The sequence below is a fragment of the Rhinolophus sinicus genome, linkage group LG03 (genome assembly GCF_036562045.2).
Source record: "Rhinolophus sinicus isolate RSC01 linkage group LG03, ASM3656204v1, whole genome shotgun sequence".
In the NCBI taxonomy this organism is placed as follows: Eukaryota; Metazoa; Chordata; class Mammalia; order Chiroptera; family Rhinolophidae; genus Rhinolophus; species Rhinolophus sinicus.
Genome location: NC_133753.1, coordinates 70,720,764 through 70,748,266, shown reverse-complemented (window position 1 = coordinate 70,748,266; position 27,503 = coordinate 70,720,764). Strand labels below are relative to the sequence as shown.

The 27,503-nt window shown below is 41.8% G+C and overlaps 2 protein-coding genes and 1 long non-coding RNA gene across 3 annotated transcripts in view; 2 read left to right on the top strand and 1 right to left on the bottom strand.

The window, feature by feature from the left end:
- The first annotated feature begins 1,281 nt into the window (after window positions 1-1,281).
- Window positions 1,282-22,500, top strand: LOC141570605 (uncharacterized). Its single transcript, XR_012494794.1, has 2 exons — window positions 1,282-4,665; window positions 22,362-22,500. It is a non-coding gene; the product is annotated as an uncharacterized LOC141570605 (long non-coding RNA).
- The window catches only part of CHRM5 (cholinergic receptor muscarinic 5), a 73,092-nt gene continuing 51,868 nt past the window's right edge, over window positions 6,280-27,503 (bottom strand). The window contains exon 2 of the mRNA XM_019752875.2: window positions 6,280-13,983. Coding sequence (XP_019608434.2) covers window positions 12,305-13,903 — 1,599 coding nt within the window. The 5' untranslated portion in view covers window positions 13,904-13,983 and the 3' untranslated portion in view covers window positions 6,280-12,304. The remainder of the gene's footprint in view (window positions 13,984-27,503) is intronic.
- Window positions 27,403-27,503, top strand: part of AVEN (apoptosis and caspase activation inhibitor) — a 142,562-nt gene continuing 142,461 nt past the window's right edge. Inside the window, exon 1 of the mRNA XM_019752876.2 lies at window positions 27,403-27,409. Within this exon, the coding sequence (XP_019608435.2) occupies window positions 27,403-27,409 (7 nt within the window). The remainder of the gene's footprint in view (window positions 27,410-27,503) is intronic.

Sequence of the window (27,503 nt, the reverse complement as noted above, 5' to 3'; positions counted from 1 at the left end):
TAGTTTCAGGTGTATATAGCACTGAAGTTTTAAGCAAGTTTTTAGGAGTCGAAACCTCAGGACTCACCCTGGATCTGGTTAACATTTTGAAAAGATTCAGGATTTTACCTACCCTGCCCAAGTAATAAAGTATCTTATTTTTCCCTTGTGTTTCCTCTTACAGGAGGGAAGAAGCAACTATTCAGCATACTTTTTAGTATTTGGAAGGGTTTCCAGATCCAAACAATGAATATCAATAATGATAAAGGAGAGCTTTTTATTTAAGAGGTCACTCAGACTTTCAGGAATTTTGGGGGCTTTTTAGTGCTCAAGAGAAAATAGTAAAACTTTTTATTAAATATCTTTAAAAAATTAAAACAAGTATTTTAATTTTTGTTTATTGCCTTCCAGGTCACATAGACATATTTTACATGTTTACAATCGTGTATGTACCATTTTGTATTTAAAGCCAACAAAAATTCTGCTAAGCACTAATCTCGGGGAACACAGTGGAAGCTAGTGGCTGAGTCCTCTAGTTCAGTTCAAGGAGTATGTTTAGACAGGGCCTAGTAGTTGTACTGTGCTCTTCTTTTAGCACTTCAAGTGTGATTATTATCATCATTATTTTTTAATTTGTAAATTATATGAGAATATCCAATTGGTAAAAGTGTATTATTCAGGAGAACTTGAAGATAGGTTTTGCAAAATGCAAGTGTTGCCTATAAACTATAAATATTTTAATATTCTTGAAAAAAAGATGATAAATTATTAACCCTTTTGTCACGATGGTCGATGGTCGGATATATCCGAATGAATATATCCAAATTTTTACACGTAAAAATAATGTCACTTATATACAAAGTAGCTCAAATTGTTATTAAATGCATAGAATAGTCAAAATGTCAACTTTTTGTTTTTTGTGGATTTCTGACACATTTTGAAAAGTAAAATTTACAATCAATACAGCAAAAGAGTCAAAAGAGCTATTTTAGAAAAAATCCTCCCCAAATCCCACCAAATATTAGCATATCTTTTTTCACACAGTAACACTAACTGTATTATGGGAGCATAGGGGAACCAAAGCCTTTCACAGTGGCTACAGTCTGGTTAGGACTGAGTCAGCCAGACAAGCAAAGCTGAGAAGAGGGAAGAATAAATTAAGGTCAAGTAGTAAACAAGAATGGGTTGAGCCATAAAAACTAGTTGTGCAGAGCATTTCCAATAGAAAACTTTTGACGGCATTTAATTCCACTAAAATTTCATAAATTAGTAATTATTAAAAATTCGTATCTACATCCTGATGTTATTTTGAAATCAATTTTCCATATATAAATGTAACTCATTTATTCTCACTTTTAGTGAGCTACATACATTTGGATTTTAAAAAGTATTTCTAAATAGTAAAAACATAAGATACTATTCAGAATTAAATGATCATGAAAATTTGGCATGAAGATTAAGAAATGGAATCATTCTAGAAGTGTGATGAGATGATTCATAAGGGATCATGAGAAGATAGTTGAGGAAAGCTTCCTTGCAATAACTGCTGTAATGGAATCTTTCCATTACACACAAGAAAGAAAGAAATACACCGTTTTGCATTTGTCTCTCCACAGGACTGGATGGACCAGCCTTTCCACCCACAGCTTGTGTGACCGAGGGTGGGACTTGAGCCAGTTAGTGGGGTGGTACTGGATCAGAGAAGGCAGTATGTTGAGCTGAGCCGCAGGTAAGCAGAATCAAAAGTGGAATCTACAAGTCTAATGAATCTGGCTACCAAAGAGTATAACAAATGCCACGTGGCGAACATGATGACCCCAGAGAGCTGGAGAGAGTAGCTGCCAAATAACCTTCCAGTTCCTTGGAGGCTCAGCTACTCTTCCTGTGGTGGATTCTGTGAAAGCCTCTTGCATCCCTTCCCCTACTATCTGCACCCTAACCCCTTACGTATCATCTGTTCTGACTAGATGAGTACTGTGTTCAGTCTTAGCCTGTAGAAGGATGCACAGAGAAGGGCTAGAGGAAAGCTGCCAGTGATTAATATTCATGTTTATCCAAATGATTAAATTGTATTCCCCAAATGATTCTATTGACCTCATGAGTGTATTAGATACAATTTAGGAAGGATTGAAGGGTCCAATTTTTGCAGTTTGGTAAAGAGAATGCTGAGGGGATTTCTCAACTGGTTGTTAATCCCTTTAAAGCAAACTTTGGTCAGCTGTGTACCACTCCATGAAGTCTGAGAAAGGAAATGGACTTGAATTGCAGCAGAAGGAATTACAGTTGACCCATGAACAACACGGGTTTGAACTGTGTGGGTCCGTTATACATGATTTTTCAGTTGACCTGTGCAGTTCAAGCCTGAGGTGTTCAAGGGTCAATTCCATGGTTAGGAATCTGTGTGTGCCCGAGGCCGACTAGTTATACATGAATTTTTGACTGCGCAGGAGGTGGGCACCCCAATCCCCAAGTTGTTCAAGGGTCAGCTGTAGTTGTGAAGAATTTCTTAGCATGGTAAACAAAATTGTGAAATGCCACTGATTATGAGATTTACTTTTCTTGAAAGTTCTTAAAAAATTGGGCAAAAAGTCATATCTTAGGATGGTTTGTATATGCACCTAACTGGCGGTCTCTCAAATTTTCTCCTATCCCCAAAAGTAAATGATTTTATTCTCAGAATGTGAAGAATGGTAGGATCAATAAGGTATCAGCGGAGGAGAAAATGAGATATAGTAACACAGTTGGACTGTGGGGAAGGGGAGAGGAAAATCTAAACACTGACAGGAAGAGATTTCCTTTCTTTAATGTACATCTGTTGAGTTGTTATCCAGTTTACCCCTTGTAACTGGTTCTTCCCTGAGGAATGGGTGCAACCGGAAGGAGTGTTCTCCCAACAGCTCTATTTGTGGAATGTGGCCCTGCTTTTATGGGCTTAGCTGATTGGTCCAGGGGGGCATCTAACCCAGGTTAGGCTGAAGGGTGTTCCTTGGGAATTTGAAATTTAAACTGAGGAGCTAGCAGAGTAGATTGCAACATATAAACTTACATGATGTTCATGCCTATATATTCTATCATGTAACCTATAAAAAAAGAGAAAACAGGTTCCAGAGAGAAAGTATAGAATGAAGCAGATGTACAGAGGAGCTGAAAGGGAAGATGAATTTTGAGAACTGTACCTTCATTCAAATCCTTTCCTGAGGTGGCTGTGTTTTCATCCTTGGGTTCCATGGAGCATTGCTCTATCCTATAGTATCATGTTTATCTGTTAAATTAGCTAGTAGGTTTCTGTCACTTGAATCCAAGTGGCGCATTTACACACTTTTCCAGAGATGATCAAAATGCTCTCTAACCCGCTGAGAGCCTCTTCCTTTTCCCTTTGTCACACAAAGTTGCTGTATTGTCTCCATATCCATCTTGAATGAATGGGTCCGAAGGAACTTTCTGACTTAAGGGAGAGGTTGGGTGAACACATGTCCTGGCTTCATCACTTACTAATTGTATGATCTTGGGAAACCTTGCTGAGCCTCAGTTTTATCATGTATACAACAGACCAAAAGCTTCATCTGGAAAATGGGGGAAATAACTTGTTTTATGAGAACTGTTCAGAACACTTTACGTGTATTATCTCATTTAATGTTAAGTCCTCAATTAATGTCTGTAATTATTAATAGTCTTACTTTTCAGATGAGGAAACAGGTTAAATTTTTCCCAAGCTCACCAGCTGGTAACGTAGAGCAAATCCTGTTCACTGCTTCCTGTAGTGCTTTTCTTGCACTAAAAAAACTGAACCTTCATATACCCGGGATCAACACAGCCATACGTCTATTCCAGCTTGTCCACCCTCTGCCTACCTTTATTGTCATGATCTAGGGACTTGCCTTGCCTCGCTCCTTCCAAGTACTCCTCAGAGAGAAGGGTGGTGTAGTCAAGAGAAGTTGACTTCCAAGAGAAAGCAGTTGTCCTAGGTTGCAGCGCCTGGAGCTTCAGACACTGTAAACAAAGATCTTTCTCAAAGGCAGGTGTGATGCGGCCACTCCCCTGTTACATCCCTCTATAGACTATGGACTTCAAGATAAATCTCCTGACCACAGTCCCTACAGACTCACTTCTTTCCCACATCTTGAATTTTTCGCATTTCCCCTCTATATGTGCACTCACTTCTGGGCCTTTTGGATTATTTCTTTCTCTCAACTCTAACCTCCCTCCTATCCTTTCCCTTGTCTACCTCTTATATCTTATTCAGGACTTACTGTAGAAATCACTTTCAACAAAAATCTTCCCGATGCCCCCAAGGCGTGGAGCTGAGCCTCTTGTCTCCCTTTCATGCCCGTACTTAGGCCATTCGAGCACTAATTTTATCGGATTACCTGTTTACATCTCTGATTTCCCTCTCTGGACCCTGAGCTCCTGGACCGTAAGCCACTAGAAATACAATCCTCCTGTACTCAAGGAAGGGTAGAAGGAATCTCAGTCTCTCCTATGAAACAGTTCTTGAGTAGCTGTCACATATAGCTTCATAATATATTGTTGCAATCCCAACTCAAATTATTAGACAGAGGTCAGAGACCCATAGTGAATTAAACTTCTGATTTTCAGGGAACCACAAGGCCATGCCAGGAAAAAAGAAAAAAGAAAAAAACCCCACAAAACCCAGGAACTTCGCCTTGCCGCCATCTCCTACCTCAGGTATGCATATACCTTCTTAGTAAAGAATGCATTTTGAAGCATCTGTCCTGTTTTATGTGCCAAGGGCTAATAGGTAGGACAACACAGTGATTAGTAAAATAGCATGAACTATGGCTTCAGAACTTAGAGTTTAGTGGGAGAAGTAGACAATCAACCAAACACGTAAATGTGTAATGAAAACCTTAATGGGTGCTCCAAGGAAAAGTCCAAAGTGCTATGAAACCTCATAACATGGAAACCTGGCTGAAAAGGTAGAGGGCAAATGTAGGACCACAACCCTGAGAAAATGAACAGGAAGGTAAGATGAAAGACTATCTAGGAATTAACTAGGCTGAGGCGAGAAGAAAGGATACGGGTGAGGAGCTTCCCCATGAGAGATGAGGTGGGAGGGAAGTCGGTTCTTGAAGAAACTGAAAGCACAGTACAGCGAGAGCACTCCCAGAAGAGGGAAGAGGACCTGGAGAGGTACAAGCCCCCTGGGTGCCTGAATCCACCTTACCTCCCCAAGAGCACACCTTGCTCCTCTCAGGACAAAATACAAGGGAAAGCACTGTGTGTGGCGTTCCGTGGTCACCTGGCCGTCTCGAGCATATTGTGGTATGAAAATCATTGCCGAAAAGCCTAGAATCTTTAGTAGAAATCTCAGGATCACGGAAACTCTGAGATAATATGTGCATTGGAAGAAAAACAAGCCTTGTCTTCCCTCTTGCCTTGCTCCCTGCCCACCTCTGGTCCAACCTCGTAGCTTTAAATCCTGTGGCTCAGCCGAGGTCTGTGGCATAAAGATGGCTTCTCTTTCCCTTCATCCTCTTTGGAGCTGGTGGTAATCGGTGGGAAGGTGGTTTCTGCTGTTCTTCAAGTACTCTCAGAGTGCTTTTAACTCCTGGTAGGCTCTCAGCCCTCCCACTCTGAACTAACTGCTCCTACCTTGAACTTGTGGCTCTTTTCTGTCTTCCCTGCTTCAAGTTGTATGTATGTAAATATGTTGTATGTATTGACTTTGAAAGTATCCTTGCAGGGTTCTATTGACACCTCCTCTAATTTCTACATTCCTACCTGACCTGTATCCTTGAGAGGGGTTTGGCTTGTGGAATAGGAAGGTTAGGCTACCTCCTGATAGGGCAAGACTACTTTCTGAAAGGCATAGCATCTTGGCATGTGGCCCAGGGACTTGGAACCAATGGGTAGAAAAGACCAGAGGCCTGTACTTCTAAATGGAATGTTGGATATAAGCCACATTTTGTCACTCTTCACTCACACTTTTTCTTCGCTCATGTAAGGGCTCTACCCTTTGCAGTTCAGACCTTGGTGCTAGTTTCCCCATCTGTGCCAAAGAGCAGGGACAAAAGAGGCCTGGAGAAGGGAAATGTTTGTGCTTGGGGAGGACGAGCACCGTCAGCCTTCACTGCAGTGATTCTCTGTATCATGGTTCTGTCCCTCATTCTGTTAGTCTCTGTACTTGGAGGGCAGGGACAGTGTCTTCTCTTTTGTGTACCTAAGGTTTCAACATAGGTCAATAATTATTTGCTGAGCAAATAAGTTATCAAACAAAGGAGTAATCAGGTTGTCTGGATGGTGGTTCTTGGATCTAAGAAGATGAAGGAAACAGGATGCAAAGGTTTGGGGCATTTGGAGGAGGTGACTGCAGTGACAAATAGAGAAAAGAAAGGAAAAATGATTCTGAGATTCTGAATAAAAATGAAACAAGGGTTACTGATTTTGAATAGAACTTATTCACTGTGGAGATAAAAAAAAACACCCGAGTGCTTTCATTAATAGTTTTAAGAAATTGGTCAGGATCAAGTTAATGGTCCATTCATCCTGGTTATAGATAGTTCATAGCCCAAGGTCTTTATTTTGTTCTATTCTGATATTTAAGCCCTCAGAGCCCCTGAGAGGTGATGCTTGGGAATTTAGGAAGGAAACTTTCCCTTGGAGAATTTCCAAGTTGCACCTTCAGAGAGCACACTGTCAAGCTAGGCTCCAGATGTGCGGGACTGAAGCCTCCAGAGGTGCTCCTTGCAAACATAGTAGGAGCTTTAAATCCTGCTCCCATTGCTTTAGTTTCTTGCATTTGCTCAGGCCAGGAGAGAAGAGGCAAACATGTATTTGGAAAATACTAGGTAACTGTCCTATGCCTGTCAAGACTTCCTCGTCCTGCCAGGTCTCTGTGACGGAGCTGAGGATGCTGCTGACCTTCTCAGTAGTGGCTCGGAAGTCCTTCCCATGTGACATTACACAGCGTTGGTCTACAGTCTGTTCATCTATGAAATTGGAAAGTGTTTTTCTTGCTTGGTTATTGTTATGGGTTGAATTGTGTCCCCCAAAATGATACATTGGAGTCCTAATCTCCAGTACCTCACAATGAGACCTTATTTAGAAATGGGATCCTTATGGAGGGAATTAAGTTAAAATGAGATCATTGGGGTGACCAAAGCCCATATGACGGGTGTCCTTATAAAAGGGGGACTTTTGGACGCAGACTCAGACATGCACAGAGGGAAGATGGCTATCACCAAACCGAGGAATAGTACTCGAGGCTCCCAGGAGCTAGGAGAGAGGCAGGCCTGGGACAGATCCTTCTCTAGCACCTTCGGAGGGAGAGGGCCCTGCAGACACTTGGATATTAGACTTCTGGCCTCTGGAATTGAGATAATACATTTCTGTTTTTCTAAACTACCCAGTTTGTGTCACTGTGTATGGCAGCCCTAGGAAACAAATAACAGTTATTTTACAACTTAGACTTTATATAAGTCTTAAAAAAAATCCCTCCAGGTAATGATTGGTTCTTCTCAAGTTCAGACTTGCAGAGGGCGGTAATCCCTGTAGACTAAGCTATACTGGGTGCTTCTAACAGAGATGAAGAAGGACAGAAGTAGTATGGATGGGAGCTCCCCGTGTTAATTGAAGCCTTATGATTTTCTGCTTTGGAAGAGCTTGAGTGACCAGTCTGCAAGACGTGAACATAAGGATTGCCGAACAGTACTTAGCAGCTCTGTGTATTTTAAAAAGTGTATGTCTAAACGTAGAAAAAAAGATTATAAGAATAGATGCTGAGATAGTTAGTAGAGGTTATCTCTGTGTGATAGAATTAATGGTAATTTTTTATTTGCTTATTTATTTTCCAAGCAAATATGTATTATTTTACTAATCGCCATACTGTGAAATATAGTGACTATAAAACAAAACCTAAAAAAACAAAACAAAAAAAACACACAAAACCTAGAATAGTTTTTGTTTCTGACTCCCCTGGATTGGCCCTACTCCTGGGTCCACAGGACCTGCCAAAAGATTTCAGCCACGGCAATCTGGTTTTTCAGGGAGAAGAGTGGTCCTGCCAGTCCCAGTTTAAATCTGTATGACCTTTTCCTCTGCTGTGTTGTTTTCCACTACAGTCTACTGTAAGATACAGTAGGGAAATTGGCTATAGTTAATACATCATGGTCAACAGCTTCATGAATTTTGACTGGAAGTGGCTAGTCCATAAGCTTATCTTTGGGTATATGTGGGACTACTAAAAATAAGGGCCACCTCCACTAGTGATATTGGGGATAAGTGGGTTGAGTATGAGCCGCTGTTTGTTGAAGGTCAGAGCGCCCATTCCTTTGCTAGGACACCACTGGGAATGTGTTTATGCAGGATCATTCTCTCTAGAAAATCATTGCCAGGAACTGGGAAATGAAACTCTTCGGAGAATTGGTCTTAGCAGGAGCCGAAGGGCATTCGTGAGGGCATCCGGTGGTAGGAGGCTTATTCAAGGGCCACATAAAATAAGATTAGGGCTTTTGGATAAGTAGGTTGCCATAAGCACACTAATATGGGTAAGTCTGGATGATGGTCAAGGCCAGTGAACAGAGCTGGGTCTTGGCTTGTTTGCTTTTTTTTTGCATACCAGTAATCGCAGATAAACTTAAGATGGTAGCCTCTCCCCCCCCCACACACACTTTAATTCATCAAGAGATGGGGGACAGTGCAGTTCTTTGGGAGGATAATTTACCCTGCTGGATGTGCCCTCTTTGATCTTATATGAATATTTAAATGTCAGCCTTCTGCTTATTATTGCTTAATGTCTCCAGAGTTGTTCAACTTGTTCTACCTGTGTCCTCATAAACAGAAGCAATGATTAAATGTAGGAATTTGACTATATCCCTTCAATTTTAAGACAACAAGAACTGCAAACAAATATTGGAACTTTACTAAAAAGTTGGTTTTTCACAATGACACGGGTGTTGCACTTCTGAAATTCTTCAAGCCTCGAGCAAATTGAGCAGATGAGCAAATGATGATTCTCACTGTTGGAGAAGGGAGATACAAATATGGAAAGGGAAGAATCCTGTGGTATAGGGTTGGGATCGCAGATGTCAGTATGAACTCACTGTTTTTAATCAGTAGACACATGCCTTTTCAGCAGTTGAAGAGGCAATGCTACTATTCTGTTTTGTTGTGGGGTCTGTACCAACTAAAAGCTGTGGTTTGAGGTCTGCCCAGCTCCCTTGTCCTGGACAGAAAGGGAAGTGTAGTCACAGGAATCTTATTATTTCATCTCAATTTGGTCATTGGTAACTTGAGAGCCAAGGGGAAAATCACAAAGGTAGCAAGAGGAACATGTATGTATACTGTGTATTAACTCCTTCCTTCTTAAAAGGCCAGGCCATGCAAGTGTGTGGGATCTCTACACAGATGGACCTATCAGGGTAACCTGAGACCATTTTCTTATTTGTATGTTTTACATTGGACTACTGTGTGGGTTAATTTCTTTAATATCCAGAATAATGCTCGGATGATACAGAAAAGCAGCCCAGCCTCCACAACCTTTGCTGTGATCCCAGTATTTACAGTAGACACCTGGATATTCGAATCCAGAGGTTAGGTACAGATTTCATGATTACAAAGAGCTGAACATCATTATTGCTCTCAAAGGACATTCACCAAGAGAGCAAAGCAGAGGCTGGGAATATTGACAAAATACTTTAACCAAAAACTGTACTGAAAACAGATTCCTCGACAAGCCATCAAATTCACAGCCAAGGAGAAACACAATGTGAGCGACGATGCAGCATTTACTACATAGCTAGTCAGCGCTGTACCTGGTTTACGATGGACAGCTTGGGAGACTGGGACAGCCAAGGTCTGAGATCCGAAGTCATCCCATGTCCCTAGATTTTGTAGTTGGATCTGTTCGTTCTGAGGACCCTACCAGAGGCCCTGTGCCAGTTTCCCCGAGTAGTTTGGGCATTTTTTTTTTTTTGGTCTATGTCAAAGGGCATAGGTAGTGTGCCAAACTAGTGGCTTCCCAAAGTCGATGATAAAGAAGGAAGCATAGGCCTCTCAACTAATTTCGCAAATGATGAACAAAAAGGCTCAGTCCCAGGCAACTGTGGAGTGTGAAAAGTATACCACCAACTTCCTGCCTGCGCCTCCCACCAGTTCTACATTCTTTTGTTTGAATTAGCTTGTTTCTCTTGGTGAACAGTGAATGCCCAATGTGGGATCAAAGTACTGTCTTGTCTCTTTTTCTTTTCTTTTTTTTTTCCCCCCGAAGTGCTATTCTCTTGGAGAGATTTTCATTTTCCTCAGGAATCAAAGCCTTAAACTAAGAGAACCAACTGTTTATGTAGAGCTGGTGGAGCGGGTTTGCTCAGGATTCACACCCTGTTGGCATCTTGTGGGCCTGGGAGTCTTTCCTGGAGAACTGAGCCAATCCATGACTAATCTCTACCAAATTCTTGGCAGGTGTGAACCTGCCCTTCACAAAGGCTTAGCAGCTACATTGCTTCCAAGATGTGTCACCCCAACAGCGAGTCCCTGTAGGGCTGGAAGAGCGGCTTGGGTTTCTATTGAAAGCCCTGAAGCCTTCTTGGGACTTCGTGGATGAGGCTGATTTGCTTTTCAGTGGTAGGTTGAAGGTCTCTGATATCAAGTACATACTTAATTCCCAGGACAACTAAACTAGTTGTTTTTACATCCCCTTAGCAAATGAGACTGAAAAAGAACTGGCCTGTATTAAGTGAAATGAAGTCTGGAGATTTTTTTAACACAACTGCAGATGGAATCAACTGCAGGTTAAATAAGGAACTTCTCTCTGGCAGGAGTGCTTCATCTTTAAACCCCCTCTTGTGTACTACACTGCTGCTTTCTTTGTGAATCTTTCATTAAGTGTATGCACTATTTTGTAGTTTCAATTTCTTGCATACTGGTTTAATTTTCAGGATTATCAAAGAAATATATTAGATTCGGTTTGTTTGCATACACAGAGATTTCAATTGAATTTGGTTTTTAATCCTGATATTCGAATGAATGTCACGTTGGGGACTTATTTTTATACATCATTGTGACCTACATTTTGTTTTTAAAGAATTTTCGTTTTTAATGCCCATAGCCAGCTTTACTGGACCTCAACTGTACTTGTCTGGACTTCTCATCTTTGACCATGAATTTGGAGAGGAATGAATAAGTAAGTCATTCCTGAGCCATGATTGCAGGATCTATAAAAAAAAAAAATAAGAAAACTTTTCTCCTGCTGTTCCCTCCGCTTTTGGCTGGAGGCTGCACAGTGACCGGCTTTTCTGCCTGGGTGTGAATTGGGGTATGCTGAAGGGCCCTGGAAGAAGGTCAAAAGCATGAAGTGAACTCAGATTTGTTTTCCGCATTTTGCCTCAGGTTTGCCTTGTGAAGGGATTAGAAGGTAAGACCTCTGAAAACAATTTCAGAGAACCATGATGGAGTAGGCTGGAGAAGGTCTTTACCCAGTGAAGGGCTGTTTTACAGCTAGTCTTCCTAAGAACAGAGCATGAACAAATGGGTTCAGGTGGACACAAAATAGAACACACAGTATTTGTTTAGATAAAAGGAAAACATTCCCACTGGTAAAAACTAGAATAACTGACTTCGGAGACTTGATCGTCTTTATTAGCAGAATAGAGGCCCCTCTATAGGACTGGGGGTGATCTGGTTGCAGTGTCTTTCCAGACCCAGGATTCTGCGAGGAAGGATGGTCCTGTGGGGACCAGCATGGTTTCAGTGGGTACCAGAAATCGGCATTGGTTGTGAAGGTGAAGAGCAAGAGCTTTGCTTAGATGTAGGGACAGGAAAACATACCACAGTACAGAACACACAACAGCTTTGTAATAAATACTTTGAAATAAATACTGATCAGCTTATAAAGATAGTCTTAGAAGCTGGTTGAATATCACTCTTGTTAACAGGTGACACTGACTTACATTCTTCTTGTTCTCAGTGGTACAAGACAACTTCTTAGACACATACGTATGGCACAAAACTCTCTGGCAGGTTTCCAACTTGTCCCTGCTGTTCCTCATAGAAGGTTAGCCAAGAGCTCCCTCAGTCATTGTTCATTGTGACCCAGCGTGCCGCCTCTTGTGAAGGGCCATGAGTCTGTTTCTTCAATGGCAAACTCCAGTGGCACCAGGTAACCTTAGTCACAGACAAGAATCATTCAATATGGCAGCAGTTGTGGCGGCTGTGACTCCTTCATTTTGGCCATGCTTTGAGCCTTCACAAAGTCCTCAGGCACTCAGAATGACAGATACCTGTTTTGAAAATAAACAAACCAGAGTCAGCTTGCCCATGCTCAGAGGAAGTTGACATGGTCTTTCTTTCGAGGGGACTTATTAGCTTTTCAGGGGAGCTTGCTGTTCCCCTGCCAGTACAACTTCTCTTCCACTTTTTTCTTTTTCCATCGGCAGAGAAGCAGCATCTTAAAGGTCTTCCTGAAAGTTTTGTTGCAGAGTGCATAGCAAATGGGGTTGACAGTGCTGTTTACATAGCACAACCAGTAGCCTAAGTGCCATAGGGTGACTGGGACACACTTGTCGCAGAAGGTGGAAACGAGGACCATGATGTTATAAGGGGTCCATGTGATAATGAAGGCCAAGAGAATGGCACTCAAGGTCTGGGCTGCTTTCCTCTCTTTGACAAGGACCATTCTCTTTCGTTTGGTCATTTGATGGCTGAGGGTGGGATCGAGGCCTTTCGTTGAAGGATCCTTAGACACTGGCGAGGAGCAGGGCATGATTTTCACCTTGTGACAGCCGTTGTTGGTCTCCTGGGTCCCATCAGCTTTTACCACCAATCGGAACTTATAGGCCACACATTTCTGACTCTTGGGTCTATGAGCAGCAGCTGGAGACAGGAAGTATTTTGGGGTATCATAGTCATTTTTTTCAGTTTGATCTTTTACAAAAGTTTCCTTGGTCTCTTCAGCATTGAATTCCTCCCTTGGGCTTTCCTTGGCCTGACTCTTGTAGACCACCTGGAAGACAGGGTCAGCGGTGGGCTTGTCCTCATCCTCTGAGGAAGGGTAGCTGCTACAGGGAGTGAGCTGCTCCGCTTTGTCCCACTCGGTGCTTGGGCCGGTGGCCTGGGATGGCTTCTCAGTGGTGGAGATGCTCCTGTGGGAGGATGACCAGGAAGCTTGGCTCCTTTCCCTGTGGGCCAGTGTGGGCCGAGAGCAGCTGAAGCAAGACCTGAGCAGAGCCTTGTGAGTTGGCTTTCTCTTCTCAGTTTCAGCCACAGAGTCAGAGCCCTGGAGGTCAGCAAGGTCCTTGGTCCGCTTCTCTGTTTCCCGGTAGATTCGGCAGTAGAGAATCGTCATGACAGAGACAGGAATGTAGAAGGCGGCAATGGCAGTGCCAAAAGTGATGGTGGGCTCAGAGAGGAACTGGATATGGCACTCATCTGGTGGTACCGTGCGTTCCCCAACGAAATACTGCCAGCACAGGATCGCTGGGGCCCAGAGGATGAAGGAGATCAGCCAGGCCAAGCCAATCATGATGCCGGCCCTCTTTGGGGTACGCTTGGCCCGATACGTCAGGGGTCTTGTGATAGAAAAGTAACGGTCGAAACTGATCACCAGAAGGTTCATGACCGAAGCGTTGCTGGCCACGTAGTCCAGTGCAAGCCAAAGGTCACAAGCCAGACTGCCGAGAGCCCAGCGTCCCATGAGGATGTAGGTCGTATAGAGGTTCATGGAGAAGACCCCAATGATGAGATCGGCACAGGCTAAGCTGAGCAGGTAATAGTTGTTAACTGTCTTCAGCTGGCTATTGACTTTGAAGGAGATCATGACTAAGACGTTGCCCACGACGGTGATCAGGCTTACCACAGCTGTCACAATGGCAATGGTAATGACTTCCCACAGCCCGTGGCGTTCCAAAGGCTGGTGGGTTACTGGGGTGCCATTGACAATGGTGGCATTGTGGTAAGAGTCTCCTTCCATCCTGGTGCAAGAATTTACATTAGGAGTAAATCAGGTTCTAGACTGTTCTCTGTTTTATCTCACCTCTTCTCAGACAGCATCTGGAAGAGAGGAAAATACATTAGCTTCACTCGCCAGCATGAATTTCTTTTCCACTCACTGTTTATAATTTCTAACAAAATAGTAAATGTGGTCCCACACATATTCAGCGCAAGATGCGGAAATCTCTAAAGTTTTGGTAACAATTTAATACCCCTTTGCTTTTTATGATTACTAATGCCTGAGAGTCTCTCTTGTTCGTGAGGATGCTGCCCTCTTGTGGTTCCCATAGGCAATTTTAAGAAAGGGCTGGGAAGGTGAGGAGGGCAAAGGAAAGAAAAGGCTTGGATTGTTGGGGAGTAGTAATAAGGGAAAGCAGATGTGATTAAGTTACCTTAGATTGCAATGGCCTTAAGGGCAGACACTTTTTAATCTGCTGATAAGAACCTAGTCTGTCATGCACTGGGGAAAAAGACAAGTTGTACCAACTTGATAGTCCAATTATTAAACATCGCTGAGCTTAATTATAAATTCAATTATTCAACATTATTGAGACACTGTTGTGAGCCAAGACTGTATTATGACACCTCTTCCTGACAATGCACAAACTCCCAGGATACCTGGTTTTCATTTAGAGGGTTTGAAACTTGCCTCAGCTGCTGAAGATGATGACCCTTCATTCTTGGACTATTTGCAATGTAATTGAAATATTTTAAATTATCTTTTTATCTGATTATAAAGAAATATGCTTCTTGTAAAAGTTCAAGCAATGTCAAAACGTATAATTTGGAAAACAAAAGTCTCCTCTAATTCTGTCTTGCTAACAGTACTCAATGCTAACAGTTTATTGTGTATTTTGACAGCTTTTCCCTATGCATACACTAACCAACATTTAAATACAGTTATTTTTAAATGGGCAGATTTTTAGTGTTTACACTGAATTTTTTTACTTAACAAATTATTATAGACTTCTTTTGTATCAGTGCATCTTTGGATCAAAGCTGTTTTTTTGCATTTTAATGATGGCACATTATTCCACTAAATGGATGTATTATAATTTACTTAATCAATCCCCTATTGAAAAATTCCAACTTCTAAAAATAAAAGGAAAGTTTTCTTTTCTAGATTAAAAATTTATGTACATGATTAAAAAAGTGTCGATGGATACCAAAGGGCAAATGGTAAAAGATATTATAAATTTACTTCCCACCTCTGACCCCCAAGCTCCCAATCCCCTTTTTCTACAGGTAACCACTTGTTACCATTTATCTTTCTTTCCAGAGAGCTAACATGTAAATACAATATTTATTTGATGGTATATGACAAATAGTATGTTAATTACAAAATTCCAGGCACCATGACATGATAGATAGCGAAGGGAGAAGAGTCTTTTTGATGACCCGCAAAGCGTGCAGCGTATCTGCTGGCCAGATTTGGCACTTCTTTGATGACATTAATTGATATAAAGATGACAAATTTGTGAAGGTTATAGATTTTCTTTGTTTTTTATTTTAAACTGTATTTCAAGAGTTTTTAAAATCTCAAACTCAATATGGAATTGATGATACTGTCTTGTGACAGAAACCAGATTCTCCCACCTTCCTCATTTGGCACCCTTGTGTTTCACATCCTAACTAATGCAGGCTGATTTACTCATGAAATATCCCTCTGAATGGTCCCTTTCCATTCCTGCTGCTGCCACCCTGGTCCAGTCTCCCATTACTTTAAACCAATAACTCCTTGGTGTTATCAACACCCAAAAGCTGGCAAAGTAAATCCCAAGGATGCCAGATCACTAGACAGAGACTCCCCAGCACCTGAAAAAAACCAAAGTTACTCTGTACCCTACAATTATCTGGGCAAGTGCCATCACAGATTCAGACCTAAGCTGTATAGTGTGAGAAGGGGCCTACAGAATTTCCTTCTTTCCTTCCTTTCTTCTTCCAATAAATATTTACTGACTGTCTGTTATGTGACACACTATAATGCTGGGGCCATTATGGAATAAGACACTAGAGGGGAGATAGATAAATATCTGGCTGTTGGTATTACATGCCGTAGGGGCATATGTGAAGGACGTCTAATGCAGTCCAGTGAGGGAAGGGGAAGCACATCCTGAGGAAAAAATTTCTAAGCCAAGACTTGAAGCAGAAATGGGCTTTAACTATGTAGGCGTGGGGTGAGGTGGGGTGGGGAGATGTTTCAGCCCCAGAGGGGAAGAGCTTGTTTGTAAGCCTGCAGGCAAAAAGAAGGCTTCAGAAGTGAGATGAGATTAGGGAGGTTAGAGATGGGTGCTGAAGGGACAGGAGCAGACTTGAGAGAAAACTCCTTTCTGGGAGAACAGTGTCAGCTATTTCCAGACTCCCCATCTGCTCTGAAGGTGGTCCCAACATCCAGGGTGTTGGGGGCATTAGTCTAGAGACATAATAAAACGAACTGGCTGCTTGCTGAGTTTTTCTGATCAAGTCTTCCAAATAAAAATAAATGGTGTTTTGGAAGGATTTAATTTTCCATTTAATTTCATTAGAAGGTAGTGAACAATTTATGAAAGGCTCTGGGAATTTGGGTGTGCGTGTTCGCCTGTGAATGCATGTGTATAAACTGGCTGCTTATCCTCTCTGACCTGATTCCTTATTTGCAAAAATAAGGAAATTGGACTATGGGATCTAAGACATCTTGTGGGGGCAGAGCCCCAGAAAGTAGTTTCCAGGCTCTCGGCCTCACATAGACAGGTGCCTGGCTCAGGTAGTAAATGGCCAACTGTGATTGCATGGCCATCAGCTGTGGCTAGGTGGCCATCAGCTGTAACCAGTGAGCCATTGGCCACTAATATAACTGCTGTGGCTACACCAGCAAGAGAAGGGAGAGAAAGAATGGGGCTAGCAAGAAGATGGTGGCTGGGCTGGCAAGTGTGGATGGCGGTTTGCGGACAGTGTGGATTCAGCCTCCAGTGAGAGTATAGTGCCGCCAGAGAGAATATAGTGGTATGACTCCCCTACCTATGGCTCCGTGGGTGTTCCTTTTTGGCCTCACCATGTCCTGCGTTCTTGTATGGGGAGCGGGAGCAGAGACCCCGCCTGGCACCCTGCACAACAAATGGCGCAGCGAGCAGGGTCTCCTGCATGACACATCTACATTTCTGATTTTGTGTTTTATGTAATGTGATGGTTAATTTTATGTGTTGACTCGACTAGGCTCTGGTACCCAGTTGCTTGGTCAAACCCATCAAGATCTTGCTATGAAGGTATTTTTTAGACATAAATAACATTTAAATCAGTAGCCTTCTAGTAAAGCAGATTACCCTCCATAATGGGGGTGAGCCTCATTCAATCAATTGAAGGTCATAAAGGAAACAACTGAGGTCCCCCAAGAGGAAGGAATTGTGCCTCCAGACTCAAGACTATGACTCCTGCTGGAATTTCTAGCCTGCTAGCCGACACCGCACATTCAGTCTTGCTAGCCTTCACAACTGTATGAAAACCAATTCCTTGAAAATGTCTTTCTCTATTTCTCTGTCTCACTCCCTCCGGTAAATGGAGTATACTCTTTGATAAATGGAAAAGAAGATGATTTATAGTGGCAACATCATCTCATAATCATACAACTGAACCTGGCGTCGGGCAGCTTCAGGGTCACAACCTAGTTCCATTACGTACTGTTTGGGCATGTTACTTCACCTGTCTAAATTTCAGACTTTTAAACGTTAAAGTGAGGATAATAAGAGTCCTTACCTTACAGGATTGTTCTAAGGATTAAATGAGATAATCCATGTTGTGTTTCTCACAATGCCTGACACGGGGAAATGTTCATTACGAAGCAGCCATCTGGCAAGAAGGACATCAAAATCACGCCTCCTGTTGTGGGAATAGGTCTGAGGCATGGTCCATTTTAGGACAAGGTGGGTTAACGTGATGAGGCAATACTTTTGCTACTCTGCTGGCTGTTGGAGAAGGCTTCCTGGTCTAATGATACCTTCCCTCCAGTTTGTGTAGCTGCTGTTCTACCTCTAGGGGCAGATCCAATTGTTCCCAACCAGTAAAGCAGAAGAAACTTGAAGACAGCCAAGGCTAACACAGCCTTCCGCAAAGTCTGCTCATTGGAATAGGACTACTTCAAGATGCTTGATGGAAAAAAATGGTTCCATGGTCAAGTAAGTTGAGAAAGATGCCATATATTATACATAAAGCTGTCAGAGATGCGGAAGATACCTTAGCCCAGGGAAGACTGAGAGATCCTGCAGTGAAGAACACTGTTCAATTTGGTTTAACCCAGAGGTGGCTTAGCGTGTCTGACCTTTCTCAGGAACATTCGTTAGTATCCTGTGGAATCCATGCATCACACTCAGTTTAGTAGGAAACATACTAAACTGAGAGCATGGAGATCTGAGTTCTCATTTTGGCTTAAATCTTGTGATTTGAGACAAATCTCTAGGCCTTAGTTTCCTCATATGACCTTCACATATAAAATTAAGAGATTGGAATTGATGATTTATCCTTTAAAATGCTTTCAACCTTTTCCTATAGACTCACAATGGAAAACATCAGATACTGTATTGCTTTTTAGACCTCAACTTTCCTCTATTGTCAGCTAGGGATATAGCAGTTATTTAGTGGCTCTGAAAGTGTAGTAAAAGCAGCTTTTGGCCAGTGTTGAGTCCTGTTTTCTCATCTGTTAAATAGTATACCAGTATCTCCTCTATGTACCTTCCAGAGTTGTTTCGAGGACCCTAAATAAGATAATGTAGGGAAACCACCAGGTCCTATTACAATGTCAGTTTGGGGTTGTAATTATTATAAAATGAACGGTTAGTCGAGAAACATGGATCACATCAAAGGCAGCTCATTAGACTCATCAGGAGCTTTAGAAAAGTACTAATGTTCCAGCCACAACCCCAGACCTGTGAACTCTGGATCGGTGTGGGAGGACTCGCGCGTCACGTGGTGTTGAAATTCCTCAGGTGATTCTCATGTGCAGCCAGGCTGCTCATGGTGCAGTCAATAGATGTGTAGTATGGCATTACCTAGGAGCATGTTAGACTAGAATCAGTGCTTCTGAAAATGTAACAGGCTAACACATTACATGGACGATCTTGTTAAATTGCAGGAGGTTGAGGCTTGCAAGACCACATTTCTCAAAAGCTCCCAGGGCTCTCTGCTGCTAATCCATGAGCCATACTTTAAACAACATGGCCGAGGATAATTTCTGAACTTCCTAGAAAGTTCAAGGGTGCTGTTGAAATTGGAGTTTTCCAACTGAAGTGTGCGGCGGTAACACGGGATCCCCCCGCCTTCCGAGGACATTTGAGTTTATTGTATTTCCCCTGTTTGAAATTAATCCAGATTTCCTTTCCAGCTTTGCTCCACTCTATTTGCTTTTTTCCCGCCGCCTCCTTTTTGAGAGACTACTTTCCCCTAATTACGGAGCTGCTGGAAATGGACAAATCTTTCTACAAAGGCATTTAGGACTTTAGAGTTAGATTCCACAGCTGAAGGATTGATTTCTTTTTGTGGGTGATAGTTGAGTGTGAAAACTGAGTTTCAGCAGTGTTGGTCAGGCATAATAGCCTTCCACAAAAAACTTTTTGAATCATTAAAATTTTTTGAGAGAAAGATTGTGTTTATGGAGGGGTAACTCTGATTGTTTTTTTGGGGTTATAGAGGCAAATGAAATATAAGTGGTTATCGGGGGGGGGGTGAGAATCCTTCCACGTTCTTATTATTACTCAAACTTTAAAATTTCCCATTTTCCACCATTGTTGAGACTGTTTACTTCTCCCGTGTCAGCATGAGCAGAGAGCAAACACTCCAGGTTTGCTTGTCACCGTTGAACAGAGGACAAAGAATCCCAGAATAATAGGAGTCTCCCTGTTCCCAACCTTGGCAGATTGCTTCTTGCTTCTTTGTTGTCAATAAATTACAAATGAAGCAAAACAACATACGAGGTCTGCCAATTAAATTTGCGAACTCATCCTAGAAAAAGTGCTACATACCTCATTGCTGAATATCACTACGGTCACCTTCGAAGTACTCCCCTTGGGAAGCTATGCACCGACGCCAGCGTCTAGTCCACCCTTCAAAGCAATTTTGGAACTCTTTTTCTGGAATGGCCATCAGAGCTGTCGTTGTATTACTCTTGATGTCCTGAATATCATCAAAATGTCTTCCTTTCAATATTTCCTTTATCTTCAGGTAAAGAAAGAAGTCACTGGGGGCCAGATCAGGTGAGTAGGGAGGGTGTTCCAATACAGTTATTTGATTACTGGATAAAAACTCCCTCACAGACAGTGCCGTGTGAGCTGGTGCATTATCATGATATAAGAGCCATGAATTGTTGGCGAAAAGTTCAGGTCATCCAACTTTTTCATGCAGCCTTTTCAGCACTTCCAAGTAGTAAACTTGGTTAATTGTTTGTCTAGTTGGTACAAATTCATAATGAATAAATCCCTCTGATATCAAAAAAAGTTCGCAACATCGTTGAAAACAAGTTTGCGAACTTAATTTTCAGACCTCGTATAAACCCGAAAAGGTGACACTGTGTACCAAATGAGTCCCCTTCCTTGTGGAGTGGCTTCCATTACTTTGAAGACTTTGCGTAAGATGAGTTTAGACCTTGCTTTTCTGAAATACCTTTTCTCTGAGAAGCTTTATGCCCCAACCTCTCTTTGTTACGCTTCACTGTTTCTATAGCAACCATAGAGGAAAACTTTAATAGCATCTATAATCCAATTCTATTAGGACTCTATCATAACCAGCTCATGTTGTTATGATGTAGAATATTCATGAGATACTCTTTCCCATCCTTCCTTTTCAGGGACAAATCAACAGAAGAAAGGCTTATTGTACATCTTAAACTTACACAATGTTATAGGTCAATTATTTCTCAAAGAAAAAAATATATAAAAAAGAAAGTAGGTTTAAACTCGTGGTAACATCGGGTTAGATATCAGTAAGAATTTCCAATGAAGGACTGTGTGAGTAAAGGAGGATCTGGACTTGCCTCTTCTGGTTTCTATTTTAAAGTCATGTCTACTAACCTTTTTTGATTGATAGTGTAGAAATACTGTCTAAAGATATATCGTGATTAAGAAATGACTTCTCAATGTTGAAGCAATAATATCTGGAGCAGAACTTTAGTGTGACACGTATTTTAAAACACGTCCTGTATTCACCACTGTGCTCTACGCCGTGGGGCATAGAAAAGAGTTATACAATCATTCTTGAACTGAAGGAGTTAATGTTTCACAGTTCTAAGAAAAAGAGGATATTAGAATTAAGTTGAGCCTTTACACTACATTTATTTGACAGAAAAGTCTATTACTGAGGACATGTACTGATTGTATTTTTATTGTAGGAAAGGAAAACAGAGGTGGGATGGCTTTACGTGACGGCATAAGCTGGAGCCACTCCATGCGTGCACTCTGTCACCTCAGGCCCAGAGCTGCCTGGGTTGGTCGCCTTCTGTTGGGGTCAGTCTTGTCTTATTATCCCAGAGTACTGGGAAAATACCATTTTATACATGTGCTATGGCATGAAACAGTCTGCAGAATACTGCCACAAATGGATTTATGCGTGTGTGAGAATCCGGAAGTCCAGGTGCTCTTGACTGTACTTTCCAAGTCTTCCCAACAGACTTCATGGCACGGTTGATATATTCACATTTGAATTCCCAAGGAGAGCATATTGTTCAGGAAGCGACAACAAGAGAACGTCAAGGAGCAGGGAGTGATCAACTGTATGAAATAAGGCTGATAAAACAAGAAAGATTAGGACTGAGACCTGACTATTGGGTTTAGTTGCGTGGAGGTTACAGTGAACCTTGAGAAGTCATTTTGGTGGGCACGAAAGCCTTGGGGCATGGATTAAAGAGCAAATGGGGGAATTGGCGACAGTGCTATAGATGACTCTTCTGAGGAGCTTTGCTATGAAAGGGAAATGGGGCAGAAACTGGATTAGGATGTGGGGTCAAGAATTTTCTTAAAAAGAAAGGCGGAAATATAGCATGTTTGTGTGCTAATGTGAATGACCCATTAGAAGGTAAAAACTGACGCATAGGAGAGAGTGGGGGCAGTTGCTGCCGAGGTGTCTGTCCTGAAGGAGGTGAACAGGGATAGGATCTAGTGCAAAAATAGACACACTGGCCTCACACTGGAGCAGAGACCCCTCTATAGTAACAAGGGAGGAGGCAGAGTACATGGATACAGATGTATAGATAGGTGGCGGGTTGTGGTAATGGCAGTAGTGGAAACTTTTTGATTGCTTCCATGTGAAATTGAAAGCAAGGTCAGCATCTGAAAGTGAGGGTGGAAGCAGAGAGAAGGGATCAAGTTGTGAATTCTCTGTTTAGGAGTTTGCTCTGTTATTTTTGGGAGTTCTCTGCCCCTGACCCCAGCTCTAGAGGCCAAAGACCATGGTGACCTGACAGACCCTCCTCATCTTTCCAGGTTCTAGGCTGGGGATTCTCGCTTGATAGACTAGATCCAGCCGAAGTCCCTTCCTGGAGCCTGTGAGTACTCCTCCACAGTGGCTGCAAGCTGTTCGAAAACATGTGGTGAATAAAAAGATACCTTTTTAGAAACCATACCAGTGTTTTCCAGTTTGCATTGTTCATATCCTAAGTGTCAAAAATCAACTGAACAGTAGAAAACCTGCCTGCCTACGAAGAGAAGAATCAGAAAGATGCATTTGTTCCACGAAAATTATATTTGCAAGGAGACAGTGCTTTTCTTTTTTAAAAAATTTATTTGTAAATATTTTATTCTTTTGATGCTATTATAAGTGGAATTGCTTTCTTTCTTTCTTTTTATTTTTAGAAGGAGGGCGCAGCTCACAGTGGCCGATGTGGGGATTGAACTGACACTACCAGCACCACACTCTAACCAACTGAGCTAACTGGCCACCCCTTTTTTTAAGTCCTATCATAACATCTACTTTCATCAAACAGTGAGAGCTTATAAGATCTGTGGTCTTGGACTAGGAATATAGGTTTTCTTGTGGTGTCTGAAGGCTCAAAAACTACCCTGAGACGGTGGTTCTCAAACTTGAGCATCAGAATCGCATGGTGGAGGGTTTGTTAAACCACTGATTGTTGGGCTTCATCCCGAGTTTCTGAGTCTGGGGTGAGGCCTGAGAATTTGCATTTCTAACAAGTTCCTAGGTGATGCTGTGTTGCTGGTATACATGTTGAGAACTATAGCCTAAAGGAGTTGGCTTCTGTTTCTTTTTTTTTTCAATTTGGTCACATATATGCAAAAAGTAGTTTATTTTCTTAAATAGCTACCTATGTAATTCAGCACTTTGTTTTGATATCTCATGAATACTAAGGGAAAACTGAATATTTTATTCATGCAATGTTTAAAATTAGGATTATGAAGTAAAAGCAATACCAGAAAATCATGCTTCCCTTTGTTATTTATCAAATCAAAAGGTTTCTGGTTTCTTGCAATACAGGAGGTACTTGTGTGGCATTTTCGTCTTTGCTGACACCTTTTCCATGCAGATCAAACTTAAATTAGGAAAGCATACTCACATCCTGGTTAAAAGAACCCCGCTAGTAATGTCCTCCAATTAGGAAGTGTTTTCAGAGGACCCCAGAATTCTCCGTATCCTAAACACTACTGGTTGAATTGAAAAAAACCTTGAATTAATAGATGGGAGAGGGGAGAGGAACGTAGTCCCTGGGCTACATTACTGGCATCTGGGGCTTCGACTTACAGAAACAGATTATGACACCAGATTGTCTGGGTATAAATCCCAGTTCTGTCACTTACTAACTTGAGCTAATTATTTAATTCCCTTGTGACTCCGTTTTCTTGAGATAGGAATAATAGTACTTACCTCAGAGGAATATTATGGAGATGAAATGAGTTAATATGAGTCAAGTGCTTCTTAGAATACTGAGAAGGCACAAAGTAAATGTTAGATATTTATTATCCATAAATCAATCTATCTATAAAACATATGTACCTTTCAACAGTATTGAGTCTTAAATGAACTGCTAAGTGAAAGTATCAAGCATAGTGAATATGCCCTAATGTAGCTGGCTTAATCTGATCTTTTTCACCTCATAATGAATAAAGTGCTTCCTTTAAGTGTAAAGGTGAGTACAGTACAATATTTTGAGACACATTCACATAACTTTTATTACAGCATATTGTTATAATTTATTTTGTTGTTAATATCTTACTGTGCCTTGTGTATAAAGTTTGCCACAGGCATGTATAGGAAAACCAGTACATATAGGGTTTGGTACTATCCCCAGTTCCAGGCATCCACTGGAGGTCTTGGAACATATCCTCTGTAGATAAGAGGGGATGACTGTAGTGGGTAGAGGCCAGGATGTTGTTAAACATCAATGCACAGGACAAGCTGCCACCTTAAAAAAATGATACATCTGTAAGCGAGCCAAAGTTGAGAAACCGATTTGCGTTGTCTGGCATGAGATTAGTATGTGGATGTTCATCTTGGTGAGAGGCCAAGTCGGTGATGTGTTGGTAAATATTTAATGACCTGTTTCCATCCCCACCGCCAACGAAGCCCTGATTTATAGATTATTTCCCAATTTCTGTGATGTCAAAGTTCCCACCATACTGTGGCCCATTTCAAACTACCTTTATGTCACTGACTGTAGAATTAGGAAAACATACCAAACCATTATCATTCCTGGACGCATAAGGGTTGGGGGGCGCAGGTTGTCTACTGGGTTCTTAAAAATAGTACTTGTATCTGTCTGTATCTCCTGCTTGCTCCTTTATGGTGTGCAGAGGAAAGGGTAAAATCATTGTTACTCTTCCCATCTTGCTGTTTAGTTTCTCTAGAGGTGGGATTACTGAATTTGAGTTTAGCACGGGGATGAATAACAATCCTGAATGCCATGGTGTCTTAAGTTCACAAGTAGAGTGTTGGGACAGGGCCAGAGAGCAGTTTCCAGGCTCTTGGCCTCCCATGGGAAAATACTGGCTTGGCTCGTAGCCCATGCATGCGCAGACCACCTGAACGAGAGCCTCCCTCCCTCGCCCCTTCTGTAACCAGATGGCTGTGAGCCACTTTGTTCAGGATGCTACAAAACTGCCGGGTGCAAGTGCGTATGTTGCCAATGCGGCTCCTACGTCCTGTGTCTTGCTGGGCCGCCAGCGAGACTGTGGTGCAGGAAGACCCCTGGTTGGGTATTGGCGGATGCTGCTTCCTGCATCTCCACTGGCGGCCTCGAGACTATAACTGTGGTATGAACCCTTTACCTACAGCTCCATTGCCTTTTTTCGGCCTCACTGAATCCAAGAAAACTGCCAGGAGTCAAACTCCTGCATTACATAGAGACAAGGAAAAAAAAGGGGAGGAAAATAGGGCCTGGAGGAATAAATAAAAAGGGAAAGGGTGGAGGAGAGTAAAGGGGAAAAAAACAGAAGAACTACGTTAAGTGTGAGAAGTGCCTGCTGACAAAAAATGTTAACTATTAAGACAAAGAAGCAATACAGACAAATGCAGATTACAGTTAAAAAATACTAGCATCCTGACAACCTCCCCTGACGCATCCTGTCCCCTAACCCTGTATTCCTTCTCTTGACTAATGGTGTCAACTATCTGGTCACTCAAGCAAGAAACCTGGGCATCACCCCAAACTTCTCACTCTGACTTCCCCACTTACAATTGGACACAAAGTCCTAGTCTCCCCTTTCTTATCTGCCTCCTTGACTCCCAACTTAATTCAGGCCCTAATTATTTGTGGCCTGGACTATTCCAGTGGTTTCCTAGAATGGCTCTGCCTAGAATTCTAATTCTCCTCCACAGAATAATTTTTTGAAAATATAGTGGTTAAGAGCAATAGACTCTGAAGCCAGACTGCCCTGGGTTCCAATGATTCCATTACTTACTAGTCGTGTAATTTTGGAAGTTAACACCTGTTTTAGATCATCTATAAAATAGGGACTACGCTAGTGCTACCACATAGGGCTGCTGTGAAGTTTAACTGAAGTGTGCTATATGGGAAGGACTTAGAATGGCATTTGGTGCATAGTACGTGCTCTGTGTGTTACTGTGTTTGTTTCCAGTTTATAATGCTTTTTCAGTGGTTCCCTCTGCCTGGAAATTTCTCCTACTCTCACTTATCAGCCAGGCAAACTCTGGCTCAGTCATCAAGTCTTGCCTCAAGAGTTTATTTCTCATGAAGTCTTGGGCAATGACTGTTTAGGCATAGTCTCATTTCTCCTTACCTCCTCCTCCCTTCCCCCCCCCCCCCCCTTCATCTTGAACCTCTCACTGCACTCAGCACACTATGGCAATCATCTGTTTACAGATTATGGAGTGAACTATTTGAAAGCAGGGACAATAGCGTTTTAAAAAAATCTTCAGGACATACCTAGCACTGTGCCTGACACATACCGTGTTTCCCTGAAAATAAGACCGGGTCTTATATTAAGTTGTGCTCCTAAAGATGCATTAGGGCTTATGTTCAGGGGATGTCATCCTGAAAAATCATGTTAGGGCTTATTTTCCGGTTAGGTCTTATTTTTAGGGAAACATGGTAGTAGACAACAGAAGCAATGAATACTGTTAACTATGTATGGGTATAAGAAAGTGCCAGGAAAAACTAGGAAAAAAGAAAACACTTGTTTTGCTATGCTGACATTTTAGCCCTTGTTTTTATTATTTTCATGTGGTTTTTATAATACAAAGTTAAAAATGGCTCCCACATATTGCCCTTCTTCCCCTTGGTTAAAAATATAGACTGGATCCATAAAATGGACTACTGCTTAGTAATGAAAAAGAAATTATTAAATCATGAAACATGGATGAGCCTCAAAAACTTTCTATTAGTAAGTGAGACACACTCCGATATTCATTGCAGCATTATTTACTGTGGCCAAGATATGGAAACAACCAAAGTGTCCTTCAATAGATGATTGGATAGAGATGTGGTATGTATACACAGTGGAATACTATTCTGTCATAAAAGATGAAATACTGACATTTGCGACAGCTTGGATGGATCTTGAGATTATGCTAAGTGAAATAAGTCAGACAGAAAAAGTCGAGAGCCATATGATTTCACTCATGTGGGTATAAAACCGAAGGCAACAAAGGAACAAGACAAGCAAATAAACAAAAGCTCATAGATACAGACTAGTTTAGTGGTTACCAGAGGGTAAGGGGGTAAAAGGGGATGGTAGAAGAGGGGGTCAAATATATGGTGATGGAAGAACTGACTTTGGGTGGTGAACACATAATAAAATATATAGATGTATTATAGAATTGTATTCTTGAAACCCAAGTAGTTTTGTTGACCATTGTCGCCCCAGTAAATTTTAATTAAAAAATAAGTGACACACACACACACAGACTGCAATGAGCCTACCTGAGTTAGGATGCCTGTTACAGCACTACCCAGCTGTGTTACAACTGCTTAACCTAAGGCTGTTTCCTCATCTGCAAAATAAGGATAACAGTACTACCTACCTGATACCGCTGTTAACAGAGTTAAACACTCATATGCTCAGTAAGTGTGAGCTAAAACAGTCATTTCTACAAACATTTTCAAGGACCTCAGAACCCATTCTGTCCATCTAATAGTTTTGCACTGTTCTCTATAC